This window comes from Anas platyrhynchos, chromosome 4 (assembly GCF_047663525.1).
Source record: "Anas platyrhynchos isolate ZD024472 breed Pekin duck chromosome 4, IASCAAS_PekinDuck_T2T, whole genome shotgun sequence".
NCBI lineage: Eukaryota > Metazoa > Chordata > Aves > Anseriformes > Anatidae > Anas > Anas platyrhynchos.
The window spans coordinates 18,304,802-18,331,819 of NC_092590.1; the positions used below are offsets into that span (position 1 = coordinate 18,304,802).

General features: G+C 42.8%; 1 protein-coding gene across 10 annotated transcripts in view; it reads right to left on the minus strand.

Moving 5' to 3' along the window:
- Positions 1 to 27,018, minus strand: part of SLC4A4 (solute carrier family 4 member 4) — a 235,204-nt gene that overhangs the window by 67,543 nt on the left and 140,643 nt on the right. For 5 of the 10 annotated variants that reach the window (XR_011809315.1, XM_072038017.1, XM_038178960.2 and 2 more), the window contains 2 exons: positions 20,949 to 21,044; positions 15,604 to 15,680 (listed from right to left, as the gene is read on the minus strand). Coding sequence is in view for 9 of the 10 variants with exons in the window: in XM_072038017.1 (XP_071894118.1) it covers positions 15,604 to 15,680; positions 20,949 to 21,044 (173 nt within the window). In the remaining variant the exon portion in view is untranslated. Of the gene's footprint in view, positions 1 to 15,603; positions 15,681 to 20,948; positions 21,045 to 22,300; positions 22,338 to 27,018 lie in introns of those variants that run through there. The other 5 variants (XM_021266992.4, XM_072038018.1, XM_072038019.1 and 2 more) reach the window with 2 other exon arrangements.

Consider the following 27,018-nt stretch of genomic DNA (forward strand, 5'->3'; position numbering starts at 1 on the left):
AAACCAATATAGTTATTATTTACTATTATTAGTTATTATTTACTATTATTTTCTCTCCCATCTCTTCCAACACCATTATCCCAGACGACAAAGTTGCTCCACAAGCTCTTATAACTCCCAAAGTACATGCTGAGTGATGGTTTTAATATTTATAAGCTAAAAAACCTTAAATGCACAAGGAAAAAAATGAGGCATATGGTAATTCCCCAACAGAATCTTAGCACTGATTCACCTAAGGCACCTCGTCAATGCCCAGTGGAAATAAGTTCTGTGCATTTGATCTAGAGATAACTACCCCAGTTCCTTCATTAGGATATGCATGCAGCCATAGATGGAGGAAAAAGCTCTGTGTTAATCCAAATCTTCCTCTCGTTTCCCCATCAAAATAAAGCTGAACTTAAAACAGCTGGTATTTCCAACTCCTACATTAGGGAGTTACTGCGTGTGGATATTCCAACAAGAAAACCAGATCAAACAAAGTAAAATTAAGACATTTTCTGATTGGACAAGAGAGACCAAAAAGAGCAAGAACTTCTGCTTCCTACACCTCATGAGTGTATAAAGTAGTCATTTGGCCCCAAAGGTCCTTTCTAAGGGCTGCCTGCTTGCTGCACAAGTGACAGAAAAGCCCGAAGTCTTGGAGTGGCCCCAGAGGAGCTGACAAAAGGTGAATCCACCAGTAGGGAAAGCAGCGCTGGGATTTGAGTCACCCTGTAAGCAGCATTTCTAGAAATGCGACAAAGCATCTGTTTTGTTACTGAACAGTGAGGCTCAAAACTGTAGGAAAGCAGGCTTGGAAGAAGATCTAAAAAGCTTAAATTCATTTCCAGCATGCTATCTGAGGTCTAATTCTATGCTCATCACCATTAGATCAGAGTGCAGAAGAAATCTACTGACCAGCATCTTTCTCACCAGCCAACTGCCACAGTTACTCTCCTTTGTACAACTTCTCTCAAAGCGTAGCTATAGCTACATACTAAAAATAGTTGCTCACAGCCCAAAGGTTATTCTCATCTCTGCACCTACAAACTATAAATGTACCACAGCAGATGTGAGCAGGCCCGCAGTGCACTGCAACATGCATCCTCTATCTGACAAAACGTTATCTAAGTCAAACTATGGAGAAATGTCATCAATTGCTTCTGATTTGATAATGGGCAATCACTGCACCAGCAGTATTTTAAACATCAGCCTCTCCTGGCTCTTTTCTGGTATCCTCCTGGCACTTGAAATCTTCTGAGCAGAGGCCCCAGCCTGGCATGAGATTGCTTTTCTGCTCGGTTATTAAGTTAGCTCAGCAGGCCTGCTGCATGCAGAAGGATCCGAGCAGCCCTGCTCTTAGCCACAACCTTCCCCAGTAGCGACAGAACAGCTCCTGCAGCCTTGGCCACACTCGTGGGGGGCACCGCTGCCCCACTCTTGTGTACGACCCTCCATCTGGCTTTAGCACTCAGGCTGCGTCCTCACAGCCGGGAGGGATTTCCGAGTGTGCTCAGCCCTGAGACAGCTTTGTTTTCAACTGTCCACTTGAGCAATGGCAGAATGAATGTGAAGCTGAAGGCTTTTGTAAACCGTGCCCTCAGTTGGTTCCCAAAAATCCCCTCACCCAGGGTGATCTCTGGAGATGCTCTGTGTCCGCCTGGCTAACAGTGAATGGTGAGGGCAGGCGTCCTGCCAGGCACACAGATCAGGGGTAACAGTGAACTGGGCTACGAATCCGCAATGAGCCTTGCACTGCACTTTGCCAGGCGGCTCAAAGAAATAGAAAAAAGGAAAAAGTCTCACGAAAGGGCATGAATTATTGATTCAGCAGGAAGAAAACTGCTGGAACAATCCTACTGCTACACACTTCAGTTAGGAGTTCCACCAGAGAAAATATTAAACAAACACTGAGGAGCTCTGGGGAGGAAGCCTGGAAAAGTGCTACCAGCTATGAATGGCGTTTTGGAGGAAAGTAGGGATAAAACATACCAGGAAGGTGGCAATTCTACAGTAAAGCTTATGTTCAACTTTGCTGAATAGGCTGGTCATGCTCTTACCTGTTTTCCTAAACAAAGACAATGTTTGCTCAAAACCAAGGTGCCCTTCTGAACCAAAATTGACAAGAAGAATCTCAAGGCCTATGGCTAATCAGCTCCTGAGGCTGTGCTATCCGCCTGTTTATCCTCCCAGCTGTCTAGCACAACAGAACAGTATGACTAATTTTGAAGAGAGATCATTATGGTGTTTTTTGCTCCAAAAGTTTTGCAGCACCACTCAACACTTTCTTAAATCATTTATCAGACAGAAGATGGGAATGGTGCAGTCAGCACTTAAAATCCATTTTGAACCATTCCCTGAAGAAGCTTCAGAGAAGATCTGAGTCCTCAGCAGCACCGGAGACGAGTGAGGGAGGGAGGGCTTTCAGCTTGAAGCACTGCATTTATTCACTTTCCCCACACCGCTAAATTGAGCATTATTCTAACCTGACGACTAATGCTATGTTAAAGGCCAAAGACCTCCAGTGCTGTACCTGCAAAAGGGCACAGCAATGTGAAAAATCACCATTTCCCTAAATGTATTTTAACAGTCCGTTATTATCAGCATCACTTAAGATTTACTGGAAACGAAAGCCATTAGTACACACACGTAGCTTTTATTACATCTGTTTACTCTCAGTGATTTTACTGTGCTGTATACCTGTCTGCCTTGTCCTCTCACAGATGTTGCCTTCCCTGCACAAGACAGTGCTGCACAGCTCATGAAGCAGCTCCAAACTGCTGCAGTTTCCAGCCTGAAACGCAGATAGGAAGGAAATGCAAGATGACAGCTCATGAGCAGGGGAGGCATTAAGGAGCAACTGCAGTCAGCAGAGCCAAGAAGGAGCCGGGTGAGTTTTGTGCTCCTGGTCTTCCTGGCAAATTTTTCAAAAATAAATTAACAAGCCAAGTAGACTTAACTTTCCTACATCACTCAACAGGATCAAATATTTTGTAAAGTGTGTAAAGTCTCCCATTTTTTGGGAGCTCCTGGCACAACCAAGAGCACAGCTGCCTAACAATGAAGAGCAAGAAAAGGTAAAAAGGAGCATATGGCTGAACAAACGCATGGCCCTTGCCCATGACCCCTGACACACTCTGCAAAGTCTTTCATAGGCTTGTCCATGGCAAAGAGGATACCCAAGGCAAGTGGAAACTCCATTAAATGAGTCATTAGCTTAAGTTTCAGAAAACCAAAACCAAAAAAAAAAAAAAAACAGAAACCCACACACGAAGCAGCACTAAAATTACAACTAGAGAAGCCCTGTAGCTAGACACATTACTGTAATGATTTTCCAGTCTTTGCAAAACAGCATGCAGGTAACGTGTAGGCACTGATCTTTGCAAGAATCTGTCTGCACACATATTTCATATTCCTATTTGGTCACCCCTAGCCTAAGGAAGAGTTACGGAACAAAAACCTCTGCCTGTGTGAGCTGAAGTTTAGGTACAGCACTCCACCTGTTCAGGAGCAGTTCCCTTTGAAGTTGAGATTACTAGTCTGTGAAAGCTTAATATGAGTTGCTCTTTTGGGACTGTGTTCTGCAGTGTGCCATATGGCACCTATAACTAACTCTGCATTTGCACAGGACACCTTAGTGCACTGGGCACTGTGATCAGTGCCTGCTGTTGACTTTGGCTACTCAGCCTGTTAGCACTGCTTGGATTTAAAAGCCACTTGCATGGAGAGAGTACTCCTGATTAATTGACATGGGTCACAGCTAGTGCACTCACAAAAATACATTCACGTGCCATCAGATAGCTGTTTTACCACACTATACAGCTTTTGCAGATATGCCCTGTTTGAAAAATTAGCCCTAAATGAAAACAGGACTAGAGAAAAAGAAAATAAATCTGTTAGTAAAGGCCACAATTTGCTTTAGCTTTTCCACTATCGTAAGGCAGCTGCCTTTATGGGTATCACAACTGCCTTCACCTCACAGAAGCTGCTCAGTTTGCAGCAGGAAAGCCCCAAACATCCTTGCAGCAAAACGAAAATAAAAATAGAAATAGAAATAAAAAAATAAAAATAAAAATAAAAATAAAAATAAAAATAAAAATAAAAATAAAAATAAAAATAAAAATAAAAATAAAAATGTTATTCAGATCTAGTGACATTGCATAGGTAGAGCAGAAAACTAATAACCCTCTTCCCATCCTTACCATGACAAAACACAATCAGAACTGAAAAGCCATCCATTGACTTCACTTAAGGAAGCCATAAAGAGACACTGACTTCATAACATGGCATCCTCCAACCATGCAAGGTCTGAAGTGCAAGCCTGAATTCCCCTTCCCAATTAGCATCATTTAGTTGCTATTATCAGTGGAATTGAAGGACCAAAGTAAACACCACTAGGATGAAAAATTGAGAGCTCTATCTTGCAGAAATAAAAAGTACAGTTTCTGGGCTTTTGCTTGAAATCCCAAGAAGGCAGCTTGTGGAAATGCCTGCTGAAAGCTACTGGCGCTATCCCATCCAGTGAGAAAAATGCTGAGATCCTCCTCTTCTTTCTGGCCTTCACCATTTTACAAATCTCCCTCTTCTCTGAGTCATACTTCATCAATCTGAAGACACCTAGGTCATATTTAGCATCTCCTACTGAGAACCCATTTTAGCCTGATCCTTTCAACCCTACCACACAGCATTTTTAAGTTCACTACACCTCCCAGCACTGCAGTATTAAAAATAGCTGGTGCTCAATTTTGGGACAAAAAGGAGGGAGGAATCCACGTGATGGCTAGGGTATGATTTTGCCACAGGCACACGGTACAGCAAGGCACAGCTTCCTTTCAGGCAAAGGTTGGGGCTCCCCAGCCATGCTGATCCCCATATCTGCACAAGATGAATGGTTCACCTCCTCTCTGAGCCAGGTAGGAGCTCTCACTAAAACCCATTAAAAGCAGCTCTGCCCCACCCACCTTCAAAGCGACAGCAAGATTTGAGCATTCAAAATCAATGCTGATACACAGATTACCATCGCAACCCTAACTGCACACACAGTGCTTTGTACAACTAAATGAAGGCTTAACGGTCCCTGATCACAGGGAAAAGGGATCCAGTTCCCCAAACTCCTGTTACATCAAAGCCAAGTGCGCCATGTGGGATCTTCCAATCTGTCAGGCAGCAACAGTCTGCCTGAGAGCACAGGAGACTGGGTCAAGGGAACAAAGGCTTGTTGAAAGAAACTACGTCACAGTTACAAGGGAAGAAATAAAAATAAAAATAAAAATAAAAAAAGAGGTGAGGGCTAAATTATCTAACAGAGAGTCCATATAAAAATTGACTCTACCTTCCATTTACTTTGCACAGGGTATGAGTGCTCACCTACCTGATCACAGCACAGTATTTCACTCAAATGGCTCTCGTATCTGAGCATGGACACACAATGCTTTCGTACTTAGAAAAGGGTAAATCCCCCAGGAATTTAAATCTGTCTCTCTCTTTTTCTGTATCTATCCACATGTATGTTTCCCATGAATGCTTGCCTAAAGGGATATTGTTAATGCTCTGTGTTTTGTCTCTGTACAGAACTCCATTTCCCAGGAATGCTTGAGACGTGCTCTGCTGATACACTGTAGGGAAAAACTACGCAAGCAAAGCTATTCTCTGCATAAAGAGAAAAAGCCAAAGTAAATGAAATACCAGTTAACTAAACTTCCTAGAAACATTTCCTTTCCTTTAAAAAAGGTGGCAGTGAGCTATACCGGAAGGCAGTTATTTTCATTTGAGCTTCAGGGAGTGAAAGTAGGTCATCCAGGCTGACAGACCTAGAAATTAGGAATCTCTGCTTGTGACTGCAGAGATTAGGAGATGTTGTTCAAACAGGAAAAGCAATGAATTGCTCTCACCATTAATCAATGGACTTCATTCCAAACAGTGGGATCCCATCAGCTCCCTCCTCCCCATCCATTAGTCCCCCTAGGAAAGGCATGAGGGTTTCTCTCAACAAGGCCAATTTCTTTTTAACTTTAGAGCTGGCTTTGGCACAGATTTCCTGTTGATATGGAAACACCAGCTTGAATAAGTGCTGCACACACCACAACAAATAAGAGGGGTTTTGTGCCTCTCTCTGACCAAATATTCCAGCTGACCATATTCATTCAGAGCTGTTTTTTATCCCTATACACAAACCCTTTGAAGCTGGAGATAACACCAGGTCAGCAAACTCCCCGTATATATTATTTATTTTGCGTGTGCTGTTTCATCAGCTCAGCAATAACAGGTCCCCAATAAAAACAGATTTTCTTTAACTGTTCCTTCTATTTCACATCTTGAGCATTAAAAATCTTCTGGTGCTTCAGCCATTTGGAGCTGCCAAGGACATTTGAACAAAGCACAACTGAAGGATTTCTCACAGGACAAGAAACAGAAGCGGTACCAGTATTAGGAGCAGCGCACCATCCCCAGCTTCCTACGGTCCACTTACACTATAGCAATAACGGGGCTCATAAAGACTGTGCTTTGAGTCTTCTAAATAACTTTTGTTCACAGATAAACCTCTGAGCTGAAAAAGAAGCTTTTTTTTTTTTTTCCCAAAAAGCTAACTGATAAAGCCATGCCCTAACCCCGTGAACAACAAACTGTGTCCTGTGCAGATACCATGAAAACCTTGTCGTCCCCAACAGGTTGTTTGAATGGAGAAGACATGTTCCTTGAGCTGCGGGAAGAAGTGGGAGTTGAGATTAGAGCTATGCCCTGCTTCCCACACAACTACAAGCACGTTGTCTGACCTCTCTTGCCTCACAACAGAGGAGCGAGCCCTTGATCCAGCTGCAGGCACCGTGTGGTTTGAGAAGTCTCACATGGGATAAGCGAAGTGAAATTCAAAGGTACATTGCCAAGTGAGAGCTCATCCCAAACACAGCTTAAGCAATACTAAATATAAGCAAGGCCATTAATATTTCCATGGATTAATCATGTGGGGATGCTTTTATAAACATTCTCCTGAAGTGCTTGTGACTCGGACACTGCAGCTACAGGCCCGTGTGTGGGAACATAGTTTGCAGATGTCTAGAAAGCTAAAAACTGCATGGAAAATTGTATCTGTAGGTGTACCGAAAATTAGAGAGAGGGAAAAGGAGTGCCAGCAAAATCCCCAGGTAGCGCAGGGCAAGCAGACAGCGTTAACTGTACCAGCAGAGGAACAATGCAGTTGACTGTATGGGGACTGAAACCAGGGACAGGACAGACCAGGACAGAAACTTAACTTTCTTGTCATGTCTGGCAAAGGTGCCATTAGGCTGACAGATACCTGCTGTCACTGCTTACAAGTGTAACTGACAAAGCAAAGGCTAGTATAGATCTGAGCAAAGAGGTTCCACAAAGGTGCACGCACTTGGCAGCAAGGAAAATCAGGAGCACGAAGTCAACGTGCCAGGTCTAGCCATTATCCATACGTACAAGTTTTGTCAGTGTAGCCACATCAGTCATCTGCATAAGAGAAAATCTTGTGGTGTACACAGCTCACCCAGCTAGTAGCAGCAGAAGGACCACTTGGCACCAAGATGGGTCATCCAGCTAGGTGGCTTCAGCCAGCATAGGCTTTGGGGCTGTGATGTAGACTTGCCAGTATGGCATAATTGCACTGGCAACCTTTGGAAGTGCAGACAGGGCTCTAATAAAATCAGACAGGAGCGCGGAATGCCACCAGCAACAAAGAGAAGGCAGTGAGGTCTGGGATGCCTCTGTGCAGGCCATCACCTGGCCCTGCTGGTAGGACTGAACTGTCACAGCTGCACAGCCCTTTTGCTCCTTACCTTTGGGCACCCCATTTGACAAATGGCCATTTGCAAGCTGGCAGGAGTTCAGACACGAAGTGCCTGAGAGACATAAGTATATTGGAATAGCTTGTTTGCATTAAATGCAGAAGATGTGTAACTTGGCTAACATGCATCTAAGACTGCAGAAGCATTAAGGAGTAAACGTGATCCTTTCTAACTACAGTTGCTTTAACAATTAAAGCAGGAAGACAATCCTTTTAATTTTACCTAAGCATGATATTTAAGGTGTATTTGCAGTACACCTGTCCCTTTTTCTGCACTAGGCTAGTACAAACTTCCCCACCTACGGGGCCAGTTACTGCCGAGCACACAATGGCAGGAAAGATGCCAGGATCCAGCCAGCCCAACACAAGCAAGCCGTTAAAACGTACGTACATGTGTATATTCTCTCTCACCTTCCCTCAGGTTTGCTGGATAGCCCACCAGAAGCACCTCCTTCTTCTAGACCTGTCTCTAGTGTGGACCAGATTAGGGTAAACCACAGGTTTTACTTGTTGACAGTCCAAGAAACCTTCCTTTTGATTTTGAATTTGGTATTGGTATTATTCAACATAGTGTTAGTGAAAGACTTCTAGAAATAGCTCAACCTTCTGAAGCTGGAGGCAGTCTCCTGCCAGAAGTACTGGTCTTTCAGGTGCCTCTCCAGTCACACTGCTGTACCTGGCAACAGAGCCTGGGAGAGAACAGGAAGCTGAGGCACTGGTGTTTTAATTGGAAACCAGAAAAGAAATTGTCCAAAAGTCCTGCTGCCTCCGCTTGTCTATCTAGCTGCAAATGACCAGCACATTAACTGCAGAAAACAGCTCATAAAATAAGACAAATGAAGGCAAATCACTTCTCCACACTGCTACCTCAAAAAGAAGTGTTCTGCCAATACAAATACAATGAAACAGAACACACCACCTCTTCCTTAATTATCCTTATAAACTGCCAAAACATCAAGCAATTCCGAAACAAAAACATGATAAAACAGCAAAATCAAAATTCAGTGCCCTTTATTGAAGCTACTTAACATTAGAACAATTTGAGTCGGGGCCCTGGCGTCTTCTGTAAGACGCTCAGGATGCTGAACCAGTCTCTTTTGCAATCTAAATGAAATACAGTACAATGAATCAAGTCGTCATTCTCATGGCAGAAAGGAGCCGGTTCATGCAAATTATCTAACTTCAATATTCATAAATAATACCCTGCTAACCACACATAGCTGTCTGGGTGCTTAGCACCGCTGACAGATAGGAGATTGGCAGCAGGAATGAATCAAGCCTTTTGTTTAGCTCCAGGGCAAGCTTCCCACATGCTCTGGAGGAGGAAAGGGAAGACTTCCTTTGGAGCTCCCCCTTTTTTTTTTTGCTGTTGTTACACCTCCTGAAACACAGCATGTTTACCAAGTGGCATTAAAAAAGGGAATAAAAGCCTTCTTCCCCTCATCGCTTCTGTCCCCTGTAAACCTCCCTGTTTTGTCTTGTAGAGAGATGATTAAACATCCTGTTAGGGTTTTTATCCTACAAGCTCAACTGGGGACTTGACTGGCAAAAGCTTTGTATTACTTCGGTGATTGTCAACAGATCCCAATGCCCTGAAATAACAGTGTAAGACTAAATCAAGACTGAACGTGCCCCAGAGAAAATACTTATACTTCTGCTCTACCTGAAATTATGGCTTTCTGCTGCCTGTGGATGCCACTGTACAGTCTGTTCTATGCAAGTGGCCAGAAAAGGTGAGCTGAGTGGTCTGGTGAAAGCTGAAAATGAATTAATGGGACAGTGCTGTGCTCTACCAGAGGAAAATAGTTATTTCCCCCTACAGGTGCAGCTCAGCCTTTTCCCATGGCTCACCTGTAACAAGACAAACAATCAGAGGCAGAAAGAGAGAAGCAAAAAGATCCAGGAAACCAGGACACAATGAGTGAGAGCCTGATGTTTTCCACAGTTCAGGCATGGTACAAAGAAGCTTGGTTTGATCCTACCCCACCAGACTGACCACACAGCCGTTACAAGGAAGTTTTGATGTCCACACACTATGTTGCCCTTGGCTGTTACTGACTCTGCACTACCAAAATAGACAATAAAATATTGTCATAATTAATAGCCCTTTCCCCAGACCATCAGTTATGACCGGCAGTGTAGGAAGAGTAACCAGGAGATGGAGTGGAGGTAGGAAGCATTGTGTTTTGTCTCATAGACGTGTGTAGTCTGTATCAATGTGATCGATGTAGCCTTCATGACAAGTAAACACATGCTTAATGATTTTCTGCAAACTCTGCATTTTGATAACTAGCCCCTTCTTCTGTTGTCTCAGCTTTAAAATCATTTACTTTCCATAAATTTAAGGGGGGAAAAAAGCATACTATGGCATTTTAAATGGTGCAGACACCTACCTTACAAATAACCCAGGGCTTTATTACTTTGAGATTTCTATATCGTTTTATGACCTTATAGTCTTACTCTGACGGCAATGTTATTTCATCTAGTCTGAAGTATATAAAACAGCATTACATAAAGCAAATGAAAAAGTTCAAGCTCCATTTTTCATGAAGCAATCTCTCCTTTGATAAGGTTTCTAATCTTAATTGCTTTTCACATGTCCATAAACGCTTCATGTCAGAGGGGAAAGAGAGAATAAACGGACATTTAAGCTACGGTAAGATTTTTTTGTTGTTCAGTGAATAATAGTACATTTAAATGGATTTCAGAGAACAAGATGGCAGTAACTATTAGTGCAACGATCTTAAAATTATCAAAGAATAAACCAACTGCACAGGTCTGAAGTACTGCAGCAGAGTAGCAGGGTCAGCTATAGAGTGCTGGGTTTGTACATTCAGCCCTGGCTCCAAGAAGTGCTTCCCCAGCACTGACAGTCGTGCTGCTGTCCTGTCAGATGCTGCAAGGAGCAGATCTGGAGGAAAGTTACTGCTATAACAATGCTGTCACAAAAATACAGGTGCCAGCACCAGGCATACATGGAGAGCGTGTAAGTAGCAGAGGTCACAGGTCTAAAATAGAAGCAACTAACATAATGAAGAACTGCCTTTTATATATCTTATAATATTTTTATATTTTTAATAATGATTATATATATAATATTTTTATATATTATATAATAATGGGAAACAGCAGTCCCCCCACATTCTCTTAATTACAATAGAGAAATGACTTGTGCTCTTTAAGCATACACAAACTGTTGTCTCTGGGGACAGACTATGTACAAAACTTTCTCCTTTCAGGCTAAGAGATCTGCAGACAGCCAGCTGTGTCCACCACAGAACGCTTACAATGGCATCTGTAAGAAAGGTTTGGCATCAGCATGACTGAGCTCATGCTGCTGGTTTCAAAGCAAACAGCAAGGCCAACGGTGAACCCTTTGGAAGCACCCATCTGTAAGCAAAGTCTGCATCCCTGCTCCTTCGCTGCCTTTCAGCCAAGGAGCCTTTTCCCCCTTCCTCTAGCTGATGGCTCTTTGCCCTGGCACTTGGGGAATGGGCAGCGCTTGTTCGGCCGATCCTTTGGAGCGAGCCTGAGCGTCCTTTCCTGACTCCAGCCTTTTCCAAGAGGGATCTTAAGTTCATTTTCTTTGCCTCTGACAACAGCTTAATGGTTACCCAGTACGGAAGATTAACTCTGAAAAGTGTATTAAGACAGCAAAGGGTATGAGAAAAACAAAACAAAAACAAGATCAAAGTAAATCCAAAGTAAGCATAAAACAGTCCCTTCCCTAAGGGCAGAGGAACCAACCTCACAAAGCTTAATACAGGTAAACCTGAGCGCTATGTAGGATTTTAATAAAATCTTATCTCTTGTTATTACCAGTTCCAGTACTCATGTCAGTGAGTCTTGAAACCACTGTAAATATTTTCTAATGTGCCTCTTTCCAGTGCTGCCAGTCTTCAAACTTATCTTTGCTCTCTGTGAGCAGGCCACAGAGCTGAGCAAGGCACCAAAACAGGTCCAGCATCTGTGTAGTGAAGCAAAGCCCGGCTCCTCATTATAGAGATTTTAGTCACAGGAAAGCTGATGGTTATTGTCTTCTCTCACTTCCCTCGGTCACTTATTACTCCTCTGACCCCGAAGCACAGCAGTCCAACTGCCACAACCTCCACCATGTACTTGCCTTTAAATGCTGGCATTTGATTTCCTCACAAGGATTCTGCAGGGCAGGACAAAACGGGCTCATGCAAACCTCAGGGAAGGCATCCCTCAGGGAGAATTCTCTAAAACATCTTCAAGGAAAACCCAAATATTGTCCATTGCTTTCTAGTACACTCCACTGCCACGTCCTCAGCTATATCCCAGGCAGTTTTAACACTTCTCCATCTTGCTGTGACAGATGCAGCTATCTGCAATAGATGCTGCCATGGCATGGGCTCACTAAGTCATGCATGCATCTGTCTTAGCTCAAGTCTCTTAACAGAGCTGTCTGTGTTCACAGAGCTTCTTCTCCACATAGCAAGGCAATTGTGCAAGAGGTAACCAGCCCACCTGAAACTTCATTTGATTCTGCAATCCCAGCTCCCCACACAGATTGAAAAATAGGCTCAGGAGACCACACTTGACAGCTGGCACCTCAGAGAAGTGTTTGTGTTTAGAAGAATCAGTCTTGGGCTTTTACCTTTGTAGCTGAGGTCCTGCCCACTTACAGCCCCTTAACTGGACTATCTTAAAAAGCAACAATAAAAAAGCCACCTGAAAGCAGCATTGCCCAGTGACCACACTGAAGCACTGCTGCCAATAGTAGGCCAGCTCCTAGAGGAGAGAGAAGTGGCCAAGTGTATCAGATAACATGCCAACACATCCTGCTCTTCTGAAGGGAGCTTCCCCCCTCCTAGAGGGTCCTCTTCTGACCTTTTCCAGGCTTGTTTTGTTCACTCTAACCTCCAAGTCCACTCTTGGAAATCCTCAGTTGTTAGAAACATAGAGTTGAACTCAATGATTCAGTACTTAAAGCAGTCACATCTCCACTTTGTAAACTCAGTGTCTATGGTAAAACTCACATAACCAGCACTCTGTCATAACCCCACTCAAGCTGGCAGTTGGGTAACAGGACTTTCCTGAAGGTACCGAAAAGTAAGGCTACTTCAAAGTGCTACTGCTGCTTCTAGGTAGGAGAGAGTCCTGAACCTACTAGCAGGAGCTAGCAGGGCTCTACAGGGCAAGAGCTGTTCTAAGGTATGCTCCACTGTCCCCTGTCTGTGTAGTCATATGTGGCAATCACAAAACCCACTCTGCCAAACTAAATAAAGGGAGAGCTGGAGGTCATGATCTAATTGCAAAGCACTTGCCACCAGCTCTTCTCCATACAGGGAGCAAGGGAGAAAGAAGGAAAAAATCTGAGGAGCACATTTTGCAGTTTGAAGAGAGAGCATCCAGAACCCTCTACTTTGATTTTACCTTAGGTAACTACTTTGATTTTACCTTACCTGCTCAGTAAGAACCTATTGAAACAGATAAAGGAAGTATTCTGGTTATAATGTCACTACTGTTAATTGCACCATTCCAATTAGCATTAAAGGTTACAAAACTGAAAGTAAGGATCTAGGTAGGCAGAAAAATCACCGATGTTATCTAAAAATTTGTTCAAAGCCTTTTTTCCTTTAAAACAAACACACGTGATACTCTCCTTTATATTTGCAAAAATAGTGATTGATCAAAGAGCTCAGATCCCAATCCTGCTCTGATCAACTGTTACAAACTAACTTCAACCTATTGCAGTTTAACGACAAGCTGGCCTCTGATATACACACACATACACAAATAAATAGAAAATGGCAAAGACTCTTTCTTTAGCAGACTCATATCTCACTGGATGGCCTCAATAACTGTCAGGCTTCCAGATGGGATACCAAGATAATGAAAGCCAGTCACTCTGCTGTCAAGGCAAGAAAATCTGTTCTCTTTCCAGCTCCTGTTGTCATAACACCATGAATTATTCCCTCATGGCTGTACAGCATGCTAAGTTCTGCTCCAGAAACTTGCCAGGCATCATCAGAGTTTCGCAGACTTTATCAAGACAGGAGTTTGAGTCAATCAGTAATGAAAATTGAGGTCTGAGGTGATCTATCAGGCCAGCTTCAACAAGCATACAGTACAAGGGTTCCATTGTGCAAAGTTCATCAGCAGGACACGGGCTAATTAACTAAACAGCTTTTTGGAACTAGTTAGTTTAAAAGTAACGGTTTTCACTGTAAACAGTCAAGTATTATCTATTCTGAAAGTTAAAACTTTGGAGCACACTTCCAAATTGGATTTATTAACAGAACTCAGTAGGAGCCCAACCAAGACATCTATTTTTGTACTCAATTCTACACAAAAAGTCTATTATCTGCATGTGTCCACAGACATTTCAGCAGGAGGGACAATTGAGGCTGTTCGTAGCACTGAAATCTAAGAAGCCTGCTGCTAAGTTCAGACCTAGTTTTCTGCTACTCTGTCTATAAGACCCCAATTACAGTGTGATTAAAAATGCAAAACAGCAGTCCTTCCAATGAAAAAGCTGTTTTACAATTGTACTCTTTCCCTGTGTGAGGGATACAATAATGAAAACATATTGTGGAGTGAAAAAATATAAACAATGCCGCTGTATGGTACAACTTTGAATGAATGTGGTCAATGCAAAACACACGGCACCCTTTTTTTTCCACCGAAGTGCATTCTGTATATTAAAGGAGGTACTAGAGGAGGATTTCTGCATTGCACTATTATATAAATTCTGCACATTTAGCATTATGAGGCTTTTTGTCTTACTAGCTATTTCTTCCTTTTACATGGATTTTTCAAATACCATATCGGAGGTAATGTATATAAATATATATATTAATAACTGGAAGTAACAATGGCATAAATCACATGCCAGGAGAGGAAGAAAAGACAGGAGGACTGGACTGAAGAATAGCTGAACCCTAGCTAGAGTTCTTCTCAGCTGGCCTGTATACATTGTGCTACCCAAATAGTTTTCCAAAGTAACTGTCATTTGTATTCAGAATAACCATGGGATGAGCACTGAAAAACACAGGAAAAAGATTCTCCAAAAGAAATAATCATGCTTTTAGAATAACCCACTTTTTAAACAAGACAAATTTTGCACAGAGACCTTATCCAGACACCAGTTTTCTAAGAGTTCAAATTCAAACTCTTTACCCCTCAGACACTTACGCTCTCAGTAAGGATGAGAACACACACAAAAGAAAGCCCAATGATTAACCATAAACATTACCCTATTCTAAGAAATTAGTCAAATGTAGTTCTGCAGGTACAAAGGCCAATTATAACTTTATTTTCCATCCGCATTTTGAAGCTGTTCTTCCACACCTACCTTTTTTAGCAGGGTTGCATTTCTGAAGCGATGCAACACATCCTATTACACCAGCCGCTGTAGTAGGGACACATCCCCTTAAACACTCCTAATCTACCCTGTGTCCCATGTGAATGCATGCCTGAATGCTGTATGACCATAGCTACTGTGCTGTGTGACGTGAGACCCTTGCTGAAACCCCTGAAGACCCTCTTTTCAGCAAGAAGACGACCAGACACACATCAAGATCTGGAGGTCATCCATTCCTTTCTCATGGATATCAGCAGGATGTCAGACAGCTTCTGTACATGGTGCCACTTGCTTCAAACCTTGCAAGAGTTTAACCTCCTTATTTCAGGGACTGATGCTTCATAAGTGGAGGATCCAGTCAGTGGACTCAGAAATACTTGACTCACCTTGCTCGACTTCTCCTTCTTCAGCTTTCCGGTACAGAGTCTCTTTCCCCAACACCCGGCTCCTAACCACACACCAAGTGAAGTCTGAATCTGAAGCTTACCTGATCTTTCTCAGGCTTGTCAGAGATGTCATTCAGACTGGTGGAAGTCAGATTTCTGTGAGTCATGGCTGGACTGCCTGTAAGAACAATGTCAATACCAATTAAAGCACCTGTTTCAATCCAGTCAGAAGAACACAGAGGCTCAGGCTACAGCAACACCTTTCCTTGCACAAGGGAAGTCGATGTGGGCGATTTAAGACCCTGACAGGCTGCTTTCTGTAACTTCACGTGGCACATGGGATAAAAAGATGCTAAACCCTTCTGTTCCTAGGACAGCAGAAATCTCTCAGGACTTCCCAAAATCCCTGTCTCAGGGTGGGAAGCAGAGCAGCAAATGGATGCCACTGGGTCATCCCATCACAAAGCCATCCCTCAACAGATCGGTGAAACCCTCATGGTCACTTCTCCCTACCAAGCCCTTGCTGTAGCTCACCTACTTAAATATCATCTGCCCCGTGCTATTCAGCATCCGAGACTTCAGGATGCAGCTCACACAGTGAGGAAGGTTGGCAGCTCTCGGTCTTTTGAAACAGCCAAAAACTAAAATCTACCTTTCCCCAAGTGATCATGTTAACTAAACTTAAGAACCTTAAAGGTTTTACTTTTGGTGCACACACAAACTGTGTGTGCACCAAAATGAAAGCCAAAAAGTCCCCAGTTCCTGACACCAGCAGAGTGGTGAGACTTCTCTCTCTCTAGAGGGAGAGAAAAGTACCAGAGACCAAGAGCTGAAATATTTAACCTCCACCTCTCTTTCAGAGACTAACTGCTCATCTGTAAGCCTGACACGATGTCAGCTGAGCTAGTCAGGAACTGCTTGCTCTTTTACAGACCATTTTCATGCTGCATCTTATGTTCTCAAGGACTAGCAAAACCTAAGAAAACAGTCCTAAAGATCTTGCAAAAAAACAACACTACCATGATTTAAGTGCCACTAAAAGTCTTAAAACTGAAGAAACACAGAAATAGCAATAATCACGTAAGAAGAAAAATCATCAAAGGGCAAAGAAGAGATTTCTGGAATGGGCACAATATCCCAGCAGTCAGCATGTTTGTTTGGTTGGTTTCGTTTTTTAATTGTTCTGAAATTTTTCACCCGTCTTTTCCGCTCTCACAGGAACCACAAGCATATCAACAGGAGCCATTATCACAGAGTTTCTGATTTTGAACAGAACTGGAAGGACAGAAAACACTCAGAAAGAAATGACATGGAGGTATTTCTCATATTCTGAGGTATTTCTGGCTTAGGGTATGGTTTCAGACAATGTTCATTGAAGTTATGATTCTATATTCGTAATAAAATGAAAGTCCAGCCTTGCAGTGTTCATCGACTCCCACCGAAAACAAGCTCTGTAATAAATCTGCATACCAAGAAAAAAATAATAAAAATAATAATAAAAAAGAAATTAAAAAAAAAGTAGTAAGTAAAAGATCTGGACTTCCAGAGCTGGGTTTTCTTTACAACATATTCAATGCATATGGAGGCAGACTTATGGGCATTCTTTCTTTTGAGCCACTTTGAATCACAGTACAGCTGCTGCGTGTTATTGCCACAACCAGGGATGACAACACAGCAAAAGAAGAACACAAGTGGATGTCATAAAAGGAGGATCCTGGCTTCTTCTTCTTCCTGCTGTTACTGCCAGCCAGGTTTAAGACCCCACCTATGTCTACAAAGTTTTTACAAGTGTGTTTACTCATCAAGTGAGAAATGCCACTTGTAAGACTGGTTTAAGCTACATATATTAGTAACCATTCTCCTAATTAATTATTAGCAAGCCAGACTTAGAAATGTTTACAATGTTTGATTGACTGTTTGATATGAATCTGTAGGCAGGAGATAAGCACATAAATAAAACAGGGAAAAAGTGCTCAAACTTGTTCATGTATATTGCGTCTGTTACATGGAATAGACACTACTTGGTGTTTCTAAAAAGGTGTTTGTAACACCTTCTGTGATATGAATATTTAATAAACATGTGGTAAAAAGCAAAGATGGAAAATATAATCAAAATAAAACAAGATTCTTGGAAACCTGAAGCCCATTATTGAAACCAAGGTCTCTTTTTTTTTTTATGGTGCAATTAATTATCTGTGAAAGGTTGCTTAGATACTGCCAACTCTGGGAAATCTTTGACAAGTACATAAATGTACCTATAAATTAAAATGAAAGATTGAAGCTCTATACAGAGATACACTCATGGCTGTTTTGCAAATCTGAGCCAATAAAATCAATTAAAGAAACAGGGAAGCACTTTCTTTAAAATGTGAAAGCTAGTTCACACTGATAATTGGTCTCATGCAGTTCAGTGAGTCAAAGCAAAGTTCCTATCAGCCCACTTAAGTGCTACCAAGTGACAGAAAATAAACACCAAAGCGTTCAACAGAGTTAAACAGATCCGGAGAAGTTCAGAGACCTGCTGAGAAGGTCTTATTCACAGTCTGCTCTCAGAGCTGTGTATCCCACACTGCCCGCCTGCACCTGGCCAGTTCAGGAGAGCTGTTCCTCTGATGCGGATGGAGAGATGGTGTTGCAGAGATCAATTCCCTCTTCTTCCAGTCTTACCATGAGACCTTTGAATCCTGGCAAGGTTAATGCCTCCAGCTGAGAAGGAACTAAGTATGGCTTCCAAAAAGCTTTTTGGAAGTGCAGAAAATATTGATGATTTTTTTTTTTTTGCAGTTTTTTAGTGTGGTTTTAATGCATTTTATTTGGAAGAGCTGCACTACATAACCATAGAGAAAGGCACCTGCTGAAGCTTTCTCTTCATTTTCTGCATACTACTTTGGTGGTTTTCCAAAGTTCTAGGTCCAATTCTGGAATAAACAGACTACAATGAGAGTCCACAGCTTTCATAGCCGATCATTTTCTGGATTACAACATTTGTTTCCCTTTTTATTATTCATCCAGGACTGAACATTCCTTAGGAGATAATTACCTTTCTTGCTAGAGGAAGTGGCTAATGACTATCACCTCTTGCTAGTAGCCTCTTTCTGCTTCTCAAATGCCAATTACTCTTTCTCTGAATTTCCCAACATGATCAACATAACCACAAGAAACTCAGAGCAGCTCTTCTCAAGGCATACTTTTCTTGAGGTTTTCCATTTTTTTTTCCAAACCTGGACAGACAAACGTGCCAAAGAAAACCATTGCATCTTCTCTGCTTGTACGTATTGATTTAATAAAGATACCGCCTTTCCCTACAAACACAACCTTGCAAATACTCTTAAGCCATCACTGCTACAGCTGTAACTGCCACTACAAGGCCAAGCAAGGACAAGTGTTCGGAGCCCAAAAGTGAGGGCACAGACTAAATGCTGTACAAGAAGCACAAACCTCTGTGGTGGAGGTGTCTCAAGAAACTCCTTTTGGATGACGAGTGTCCCCCTCCTGCCCTTAAGACCCTAGCTGGAAATTCAGCACTGCTCTGATACTTTCTCTAAGGAAACTGCTTGTATGCTAGCACTCTCGTTTCAGTTAGACTGACTACCAGGCAGAAGGACCTGGGCCTGAGAAGAAAGCCAGCCTGCACCTGCACTTCTTTCTGAGTTAATCCCAAGAGCAGCTGTGAGCACATTACCCATAACTTCAGCTTCTTGGCAAAACATGCAGACCTTATTCACTCCCTTTCTCAATTGTCAGACTGGCCTTGCATTAAAAGATCTGAGTACCAAAACTTTAAAAGATACTCTTTGTTCTTTGGAGGTAGAAAGTGTCTCATAATCCCAGTTTAAACAGAGCTCTCAGGGTAACGTGATTCATATCTCCATCTCTTTGCAACAAAAACTCAGACAGCCAAAACCTCTTGAGCATGCAATATGACTCTTTTTCCCTAAAATTTGGTGTCTGTGCATACCATCCTTTGAAGATGCTTTACTAGGTCCTGAAGTTCAGATTACTCCCACTCAGTACTGACTTGGACGATCTCTGGAACACAGATTGGAAACCACAAACATCACCTTCAACCCGCTTTGCTGACCTAAGAAATCTGACCGTGCCCCAGCTTGCACTTGGAAGTTTTCCCCAAATCCCTGAATGTATCCTGACTGCCAAGCAAAATCACTGTAAGAGAAAAGTGCTACTACAAATGCACAATGAGGACTGTGCAAACCTGTATCAAAAGCCATTTGGCTTTGTGGACATCATTGTTCAAATCTGTACAGCCTAAATCCCTTCCAACTCACATTCCTAATGGATGCTCAGATATTTGGGGCTTCCTGTGACACAGTAACGTCTGCAGTAAATCTAGCAACATCACTTCTGAGAGAGACTTAAAAAAGAGGGGGACCTTAAAAACTTGGAGTCCTTGGCCAAGTAGCTTCCCTGAACAGAGCAGAATATGGGAGCAGAAGGAAACAACAAGCCTATCAGCCTGCAGACTCTAGTGCCCCGAACAAACCAGTGAAGTGAAAGGTTTCCGCTGCTGAGACCTCAGCCAAAGACTTTGGCACATGATGTTCACCCTTACACAGTTTGCTAAGGGTAATTTCCTGATTCAGGCCTCATTTATATAGCTGTCTCTCCAGCAAAGGCAATGCAAGCCTCTCCTTGGCTGTGCTCAGTGAAGTGCAAAAAGTGGTGCAAAAAGTAAGGCAATCAGTCCAAACCCCTCTGTGTTACTGCCTCATTCTACTAATAGGCTTGGTAGTCATCCTTCACAGTCAATATCCTGAAATCCAGATTTCTACAGATTGCTGTGGCTACAAAGAACATCTCTGCGTCATCGGTGCAGTAAGTTGTGCCTTCCTGTGGGAACAGCACACTCCTCTGTGATCAGCAAGGCTCCTGATGAGTAATATTTTACAAAGGATAAAAAGAGAAAAGCAGGGCCTGAGAAAAGCCCAGCTCATCACAGGGAGACAAAGCTGGTGGCGCCTGTGAGCTGTGTGACAAAGGGAACCTACTTTTGTCTTTAATTTGTATGGAAATTAAAATATTTGAGCTTGTTGCATTTATAGTGTTGCACTGATTGCAAAACTCATGAAACCCTTTTAACAGCCAAAGCATACTTCAATACACGTATGAAATTTTGCTAGATGGGTTAGGAGAGAGACCACTGCCTGAACAGGAGTGCAGGCTGACCTACCTGTTCCAGCACAGATGGGAAACGCAAGAGAAAAAAGCAAAATAGTGAAAAAAGATCACAGAGTGGGGATAGTGGGAGTAAATGGACAGACAGAGCAGCAGCCATTCCACCAGGAATGGGCTTCCAGTCTCCCCAGTGTTAATACAGCAGCAAGCATTAAGACACCAACGAGTACAAGTTTCCCGTTGCTCTTCCTTGGATCTCCCCAGCAGAGAGCAGTAGCCCAGCCCGCTCCCCTGTCCCCCTGCCCCAACTTACTGAGCCATCCCACGCTGGGGCTGCGCTGCACTCGGATTTCATCATCCAGCGTGCGTGTCGCTAGGCAGGGCACGGAGCTCTCAAGTGGGCTGCGTGCTTTTGTGTTGCAAGCAGGAGACAGTAGCAGCAGCAGAGAGGAGGAAGAGAGCAAAGTTGAAAAGTCAAAGGGAAAAAAAAAAGAAAGAAATGCTCAAGCAATTGCACAAGCAAGCGAGTTAGGTGACAGTGTTCGAACATTCACAGTTATAAGTGCATCTTTCTGCATAGTTCAGTGACCAAAGGTGTGAGTCTACTTATTAGGAGCACAAGTCTCGCCTGTTGGTAGCTCTTGAACCAGTGTTTCATCCCTGGTGTGTGAAATTCAAGCATCTTAGAAGCAGATTTCAAGCAAGTGGGTAAGGCAGCTGCGATTCGAGTTGTGCTGAGCAGTGCCAGGTAGCAGCGCAGTCAGTAAGAAGGGCATTTGTGTATAGTCCAAACGCTTCCTAAATTCAGACAGGCTTGGTGCAGTGACTGCTTCCCTGGGGAGCCTGTTCCAGTGTGCCACCACCCTCTCGGTGAGGAACCTCTTCCTGATGTCAGGACTAAACTTCCCCTGCCTCAGTTTAACACCATTCCCACGGGTCCTGTCACTGGTGATTACAGAGAATAGGTCACCTGCCTCTCCACTCCCCCTCGTGAGGAAGTTGTAGACTGTGATGAGGTCCCCCCTCACCCTCCTCTTCTTCAAATAATGCAAACAGCTCATTACATCACTGTTTCGATATTATTTTTTTTGGAAAGCATCTCATTTATGGCTTAACCTCTCTCCTCCTATACTATTATTATTCAACTGGCACTGTATCGTTCAGCTCTCTGAAGGAATCAAGGATGAAAAACACTCAATTGGATAAAGCTGAACTCCAATACAGAATCAAAATAAAATCAGAGAAGTTTTCAGCAGCTACTAGCTGCCTTTCTCGGTGCATCAGCCAATGCAGGACAGTGCAAGTGTTATTTTAACTCAACTGTTTCCAAGCTTCTCTGTCAGCACAGCAGAAATAAATAACATTCATTAGGTGTTTGGGCAGCGCAGACACCATTCACATGGTAATGGTAGCATGCCATTATTTATGAGGGTTAAATACTCACACATAAACACATCACAGTTTTCTACAGCCTCTGCCAACTTGTTTTCAGTACGATTCGATCGCTTCTCTTCAACACTTTTGCCAAAGCCTCTCGCAGGTGTTAAGTTATACAAAATGCTGGCAGGCAGGAAACTTTTAAACAAAACCGTTGAAAATATGCACCGCATAGCAAATTTCATCATCAAAGTACTGGCAAACATTTATGAGACAGTCCTCAGGCACCTGCACAAGGAACGGTGAGCATTGTTCTCATTTTCTACAGTGGCAAACCAATGGCAGATCTGCATTACAGCCCAAAGGTGTGCCAGATGGGCAAAGACTGCTGGATAGCCTCTAGCATATACATTATTTATTGCAGGGGCTCGCTTCAAATGCTGTATCCTGCACCAGGAAAGGACACATCTGAATTAACACAGAGAACTCTTAGAAAGCCAGTTGACAAAACAAGACACACACAAAAAAAACACATCAAAAAAACCCGCAAGAGCTCAATTGGAACGTATCTGGAGGTCCTTGATGAACATATCATGCATCTCAAATTTCTACCAATGGAAAGAAATGAAGAGGGTAGTGTCTTTGTAAGGTAACTTTTAGTAATTGCTCAGTACAGCTTTGTCTGCTCAGCTTTTGATAATCATCTTTTTCCTGTTGAATGGACAGTGAAGAAGTGCTTTGATTTATCCTCCTCCATCAAGCGTCAAACGAGAAATTACCATCTTTTGCACAATTTCTTTCCCAAGAGCAAAGGGCTTGCCCAGAAAACATCCTCCCACTAACACGACCACTGGGCAAGGCCAAATATCCATCTTTATGACACGGTTATGAATAAAAAGCACTCACTGCACACCTTTGCCGCTCAAAAGTTCAGTGTTTCTGCCAATCTGATTGCTACTTAGACTGTCATCAAGAGGAGCAGTGAAGCAAAAGAAGTGGGAGCGGGATGACTGCGCTGCTGCCAGCCGCGGGCAGCCTGGGTGCGGTTTCCAAACACGCAGGGAGCAGCTGGAGAGGTCAGCGTGGAGCTGCTGCAGTGCGGGGGAGGCAGATCACCACTCTGGAGGTTGCGTGGTTTCTCAATGCAGTTTGCAAACTGCAGTGGCTCATTCATGCAGCAAGTCAGCTCCAAACGCCCGGGCCTGAGATACTTTAAAGAAAGTCACAACAGTACACAACAGACTGAGGGTACACTCCTTTCTAGAGGCTAAGTCCTAGCAACTTCTGCTTCTTTACCTTCTTTTCCTGCTTTATGCATGAAGAATCTCTTAGGACACATTCAGAACTTTTAATTGTGAATAATCTGCTTAAATACCAGAGAGTAGTCTGTAACAGGTTTACTGCAAAGGTAAGAAAGGCACAAAAGATTTTCAAGCCTTTAAGGCTTTGTCATTTAATCATTTTGATGAGATGAAGGCTCCTAAGTATTTTTGAGGAGCATGGATCCAGGGGATATTTTCAGATTTCAGACTTATTGTATACACTTGAATAAATTTGTCACTATTTAATTTGGATTTTAAGTTTATCTGTTGCATTACTTGAAAAAAATATGAAGGAAATTCACTGGCAAAATCTCTGCTAATGACATGATGCTAAAGTGCTTCCTAAATAAATGTTTTTCAAAGTAATTGAATGCAATTAGGTACTTAACAGAATCACAGGTTCCGAGGAAAGTGTGATTGCCCAGTAAGAGGCAGTAAGTTGCGTAACATTTTTGTACATAACATACTGCAGGGTCTAGTTAAGCTCCGTGCCTGCTTCATTAACAAACACAGAGCTTGTGTAAGCTAAATTAGCAGGGCACCTTGTAATTTACATCAACGTGCCTTATGGCTGGACCTAAGATGAGGAGTTACCCTTTTTAACAGCAGCAGTAAACATCAGTCGAGCAGAACACCAAGCTGCTTCCTAAACACATCAGCCCCAAATCCTATTCTACAGAGGTGAGAAGTAAGCGCTGCCCAGGTCTTGTGTCCTGAGGGACTGTCGTTCTCATTAACCTGGATGCAGCATGAATATTGTATGAGAGTTTCACTGACACTGAAACAGAAGGTAGAAACTGAAAGAAAGTATCTACCTGGAAAGAAACTCCAGGAAAATTCATGAGTGCTTGGGGCTGATGGCACTTCTATTATTGTTATTGCCCGTGCTGAAAGGCAGCTGCACTCCTGTTGGCCTCATTAAATTTTTATCTGTCTAAAGGACAAATTCTGCCTTCAGAATCACATGAGAGCACTCACCGAACTCCAGGGAGTGTGGTATAACTCCAGAATGTATTTCATTGAGTTATTTTTTCATTAAAGTGTAAATAATAAATAACAGTAACAACTATTCATGAAGTATTTCCCTTTGTATGCTAGTTTCTTCCTCCTTAATGCTCAAAGCATTTCAGCTGTCATGAAACAGAACGCGTTAAAGTCTCACAACACAGAAACATTCCAGGTGGGGAAACAGAGGCAAAAACAAGCAAAAGAAGTGGCTGAAGGTCAGTCAGGAGGCTAAGCAAAGCCAGGAAAGTTTTTTGAGAATCAGTTCAACAGAGACAGGACCCTCACAGTCCCTTCTAACAAGAAAAGAAATGAATGAAAAACTAAGTCACTGACTGTCTGAGCAAAGCATCTCCCTAGCCATGAAAAATAAGCAGGGGCTGGAGTGAGAACTTAGAGGAACACCCGTTGCCAGTATCATCCTCCCAGGATAAGCAAGCTATTATTTTCTTTTTAAACCAGCAGTGAATGTCTGGCTCCGTATGGGGAAGAGACAGGGCTAACCATCTGAGGTGTAATTAAATAATACACTGTGCATGATTTACCTTCAAACCTCCTAAGTTTTAATTTCTCTTTACTCCCTGAGGTTTTGATGACTCCTCAATGAGTGACTTTAACTGCAGAGAGGAAGAATTCAACACTCACCAGCTGCTGAAAAAAGAGGAGGCTGTTACAAGCATATTGTTCAGCAAAAATAGATGCAAGACAGAAGTGGAAGGTGGATGTGTGTTGTAAACAGAGCCAGTCTTAACCCCTTCAATTAGATTCTTGCTGTGTATAAAAGAGGTGCTAATTAAAATAATATAATATAGCCAATTGTACAGGTTTCTTTACATTTCTATACTTTAGGAATTCCCTGAGACAGGTCATTTGAATAAAACACTACGCTTGATGTCTTGTTTAACCATAAATAGGAAAAGAGCCTATCATTGCCCAAACACAGAAGCACTGCCAACATCCAGGAGTTTCCCCTCTAGCCTGCTACACAATTTGAGAGACATTTGCTCTGCTCGTGGAATTGTAAATGTACCATCAGCCAGCCTGTTACCATAACTGTGTCTGTTACCATAACCCTGGGTGCTGCAGCACCTACGTTTAGGCACGTGGTTAGGGGCTAGAGTTAGAACCAAGTGCATCCCCTACACCATGCCCAGGGAGACTGAAGCAGCCGATGTCTGTCTTCAGTTTTGCCTCCCATACCGCATGGCTCCAAGTGCAGGGCCCTTCTCCTCAAAGCAAGCCTGCTCACTTTGTCAAAGGCCCAGGAAGACACCACCACAAAAATGCATTTTATTTGCAACAGATGTAGCCACCCCACTCCCAGCACACACACTTCACACTTTTTTTCTTTTTTCTTTCTTTTTTTTTTTTTTTAACAGAAAGCAGAAGCCTTCCATGCACCCAGTGAGGAGTTTGTTGGGAGCTCAGTGGGAAGACAGTGAAATGCCCCATAGCATGTGCTGGGAAGAAATCAATTTCTTGATCCCAGCTGAAAACAAACCTGAGTTAATTGCTGGGTGCCCAGTCCCAACAGGATTAAGGCATACTCCAAGGATCTGAAGTGCCTGGCATATTTAAGGGCAAAAACTGGGGCACCTACAAATTTTACACCTGTCTGAAGCTACTGTGAAATGAGCAGGGGGTCTTGAGGAGCACAGTCCCTATCTTATCTCCACTGGGCTCCTGCAAGGATATTCACAGAAAAGCTGCACATCCAGGACATTTCCTTGATTCATGTTACTGTGCCTTTGTGTTACTCATTTAATCATTGCATTATTATTGGTACATGATAAGATGCGTAAGAGCAATAAATATTTTTCACATGCACATACACACTTGTTGCAAAAGCAAAGGACAGTGGAAAGCAGGAAATATTAATTAAGGACAATAAGTTAGGGAGAAATGTTAGGGTGAGTTCAAGAAGCAGAACACAGAAAGCTTAGAGGCCTTCAATGTAGCATGATGACTATCAATTTTCTGTTTCTGGATATTTTGAAATGGTAACTTTTAGACAAGCTTCCATACTGCAACATGAGGCAGTTGGCAGAACTCCAAGACTTAAAAATAGGCTTATAACATCCTCTTTTTTTGATTCCCACTGATACGACTGCAACTTTCCTTGTTTAACTACAGTGTCACTGCCAAGGCCTCTACAGCTGTCTGTATCCACACACACACACACACACTTCCACAGACACCACAATGTCCACAACACTATACAAGAAGTAATTTTTAGAGAGAAACAGAGACATAATATACAACATAACACCACAAAGCAATTTTAGGATGAATAAAGCAAAATGGAAAATCAGCTTTACCCACACTGGACAATGATTGCATGGCAATAAAATGCAAGCTAGATTTTACTCTCGCATAATTTTTGATTTAGAGTGCCATCGACACCATCTGTTACAGAAATCGAACACGCACAAAAGCTTCATCTCTGCACAAGCATTTCAGAGGATCAGCCTTTTGGGTTCAGGCACGCTTGGAGTTTGTTGTCAGTCTCCCTTTCCTAACGCTGTTCCTACCTCACTTCCTACACACCAGCTGCAGGAGCACCTCTCCGCTTTTCCTGTGCTGCTGTATCCTGCTGCCTACCTGCCACCTCCCCTCCTCTCCCACTCCGTCCAGTGAAGATATGGTTAGAGCAATGTGCCACGGCAGAAGCAGCCATCA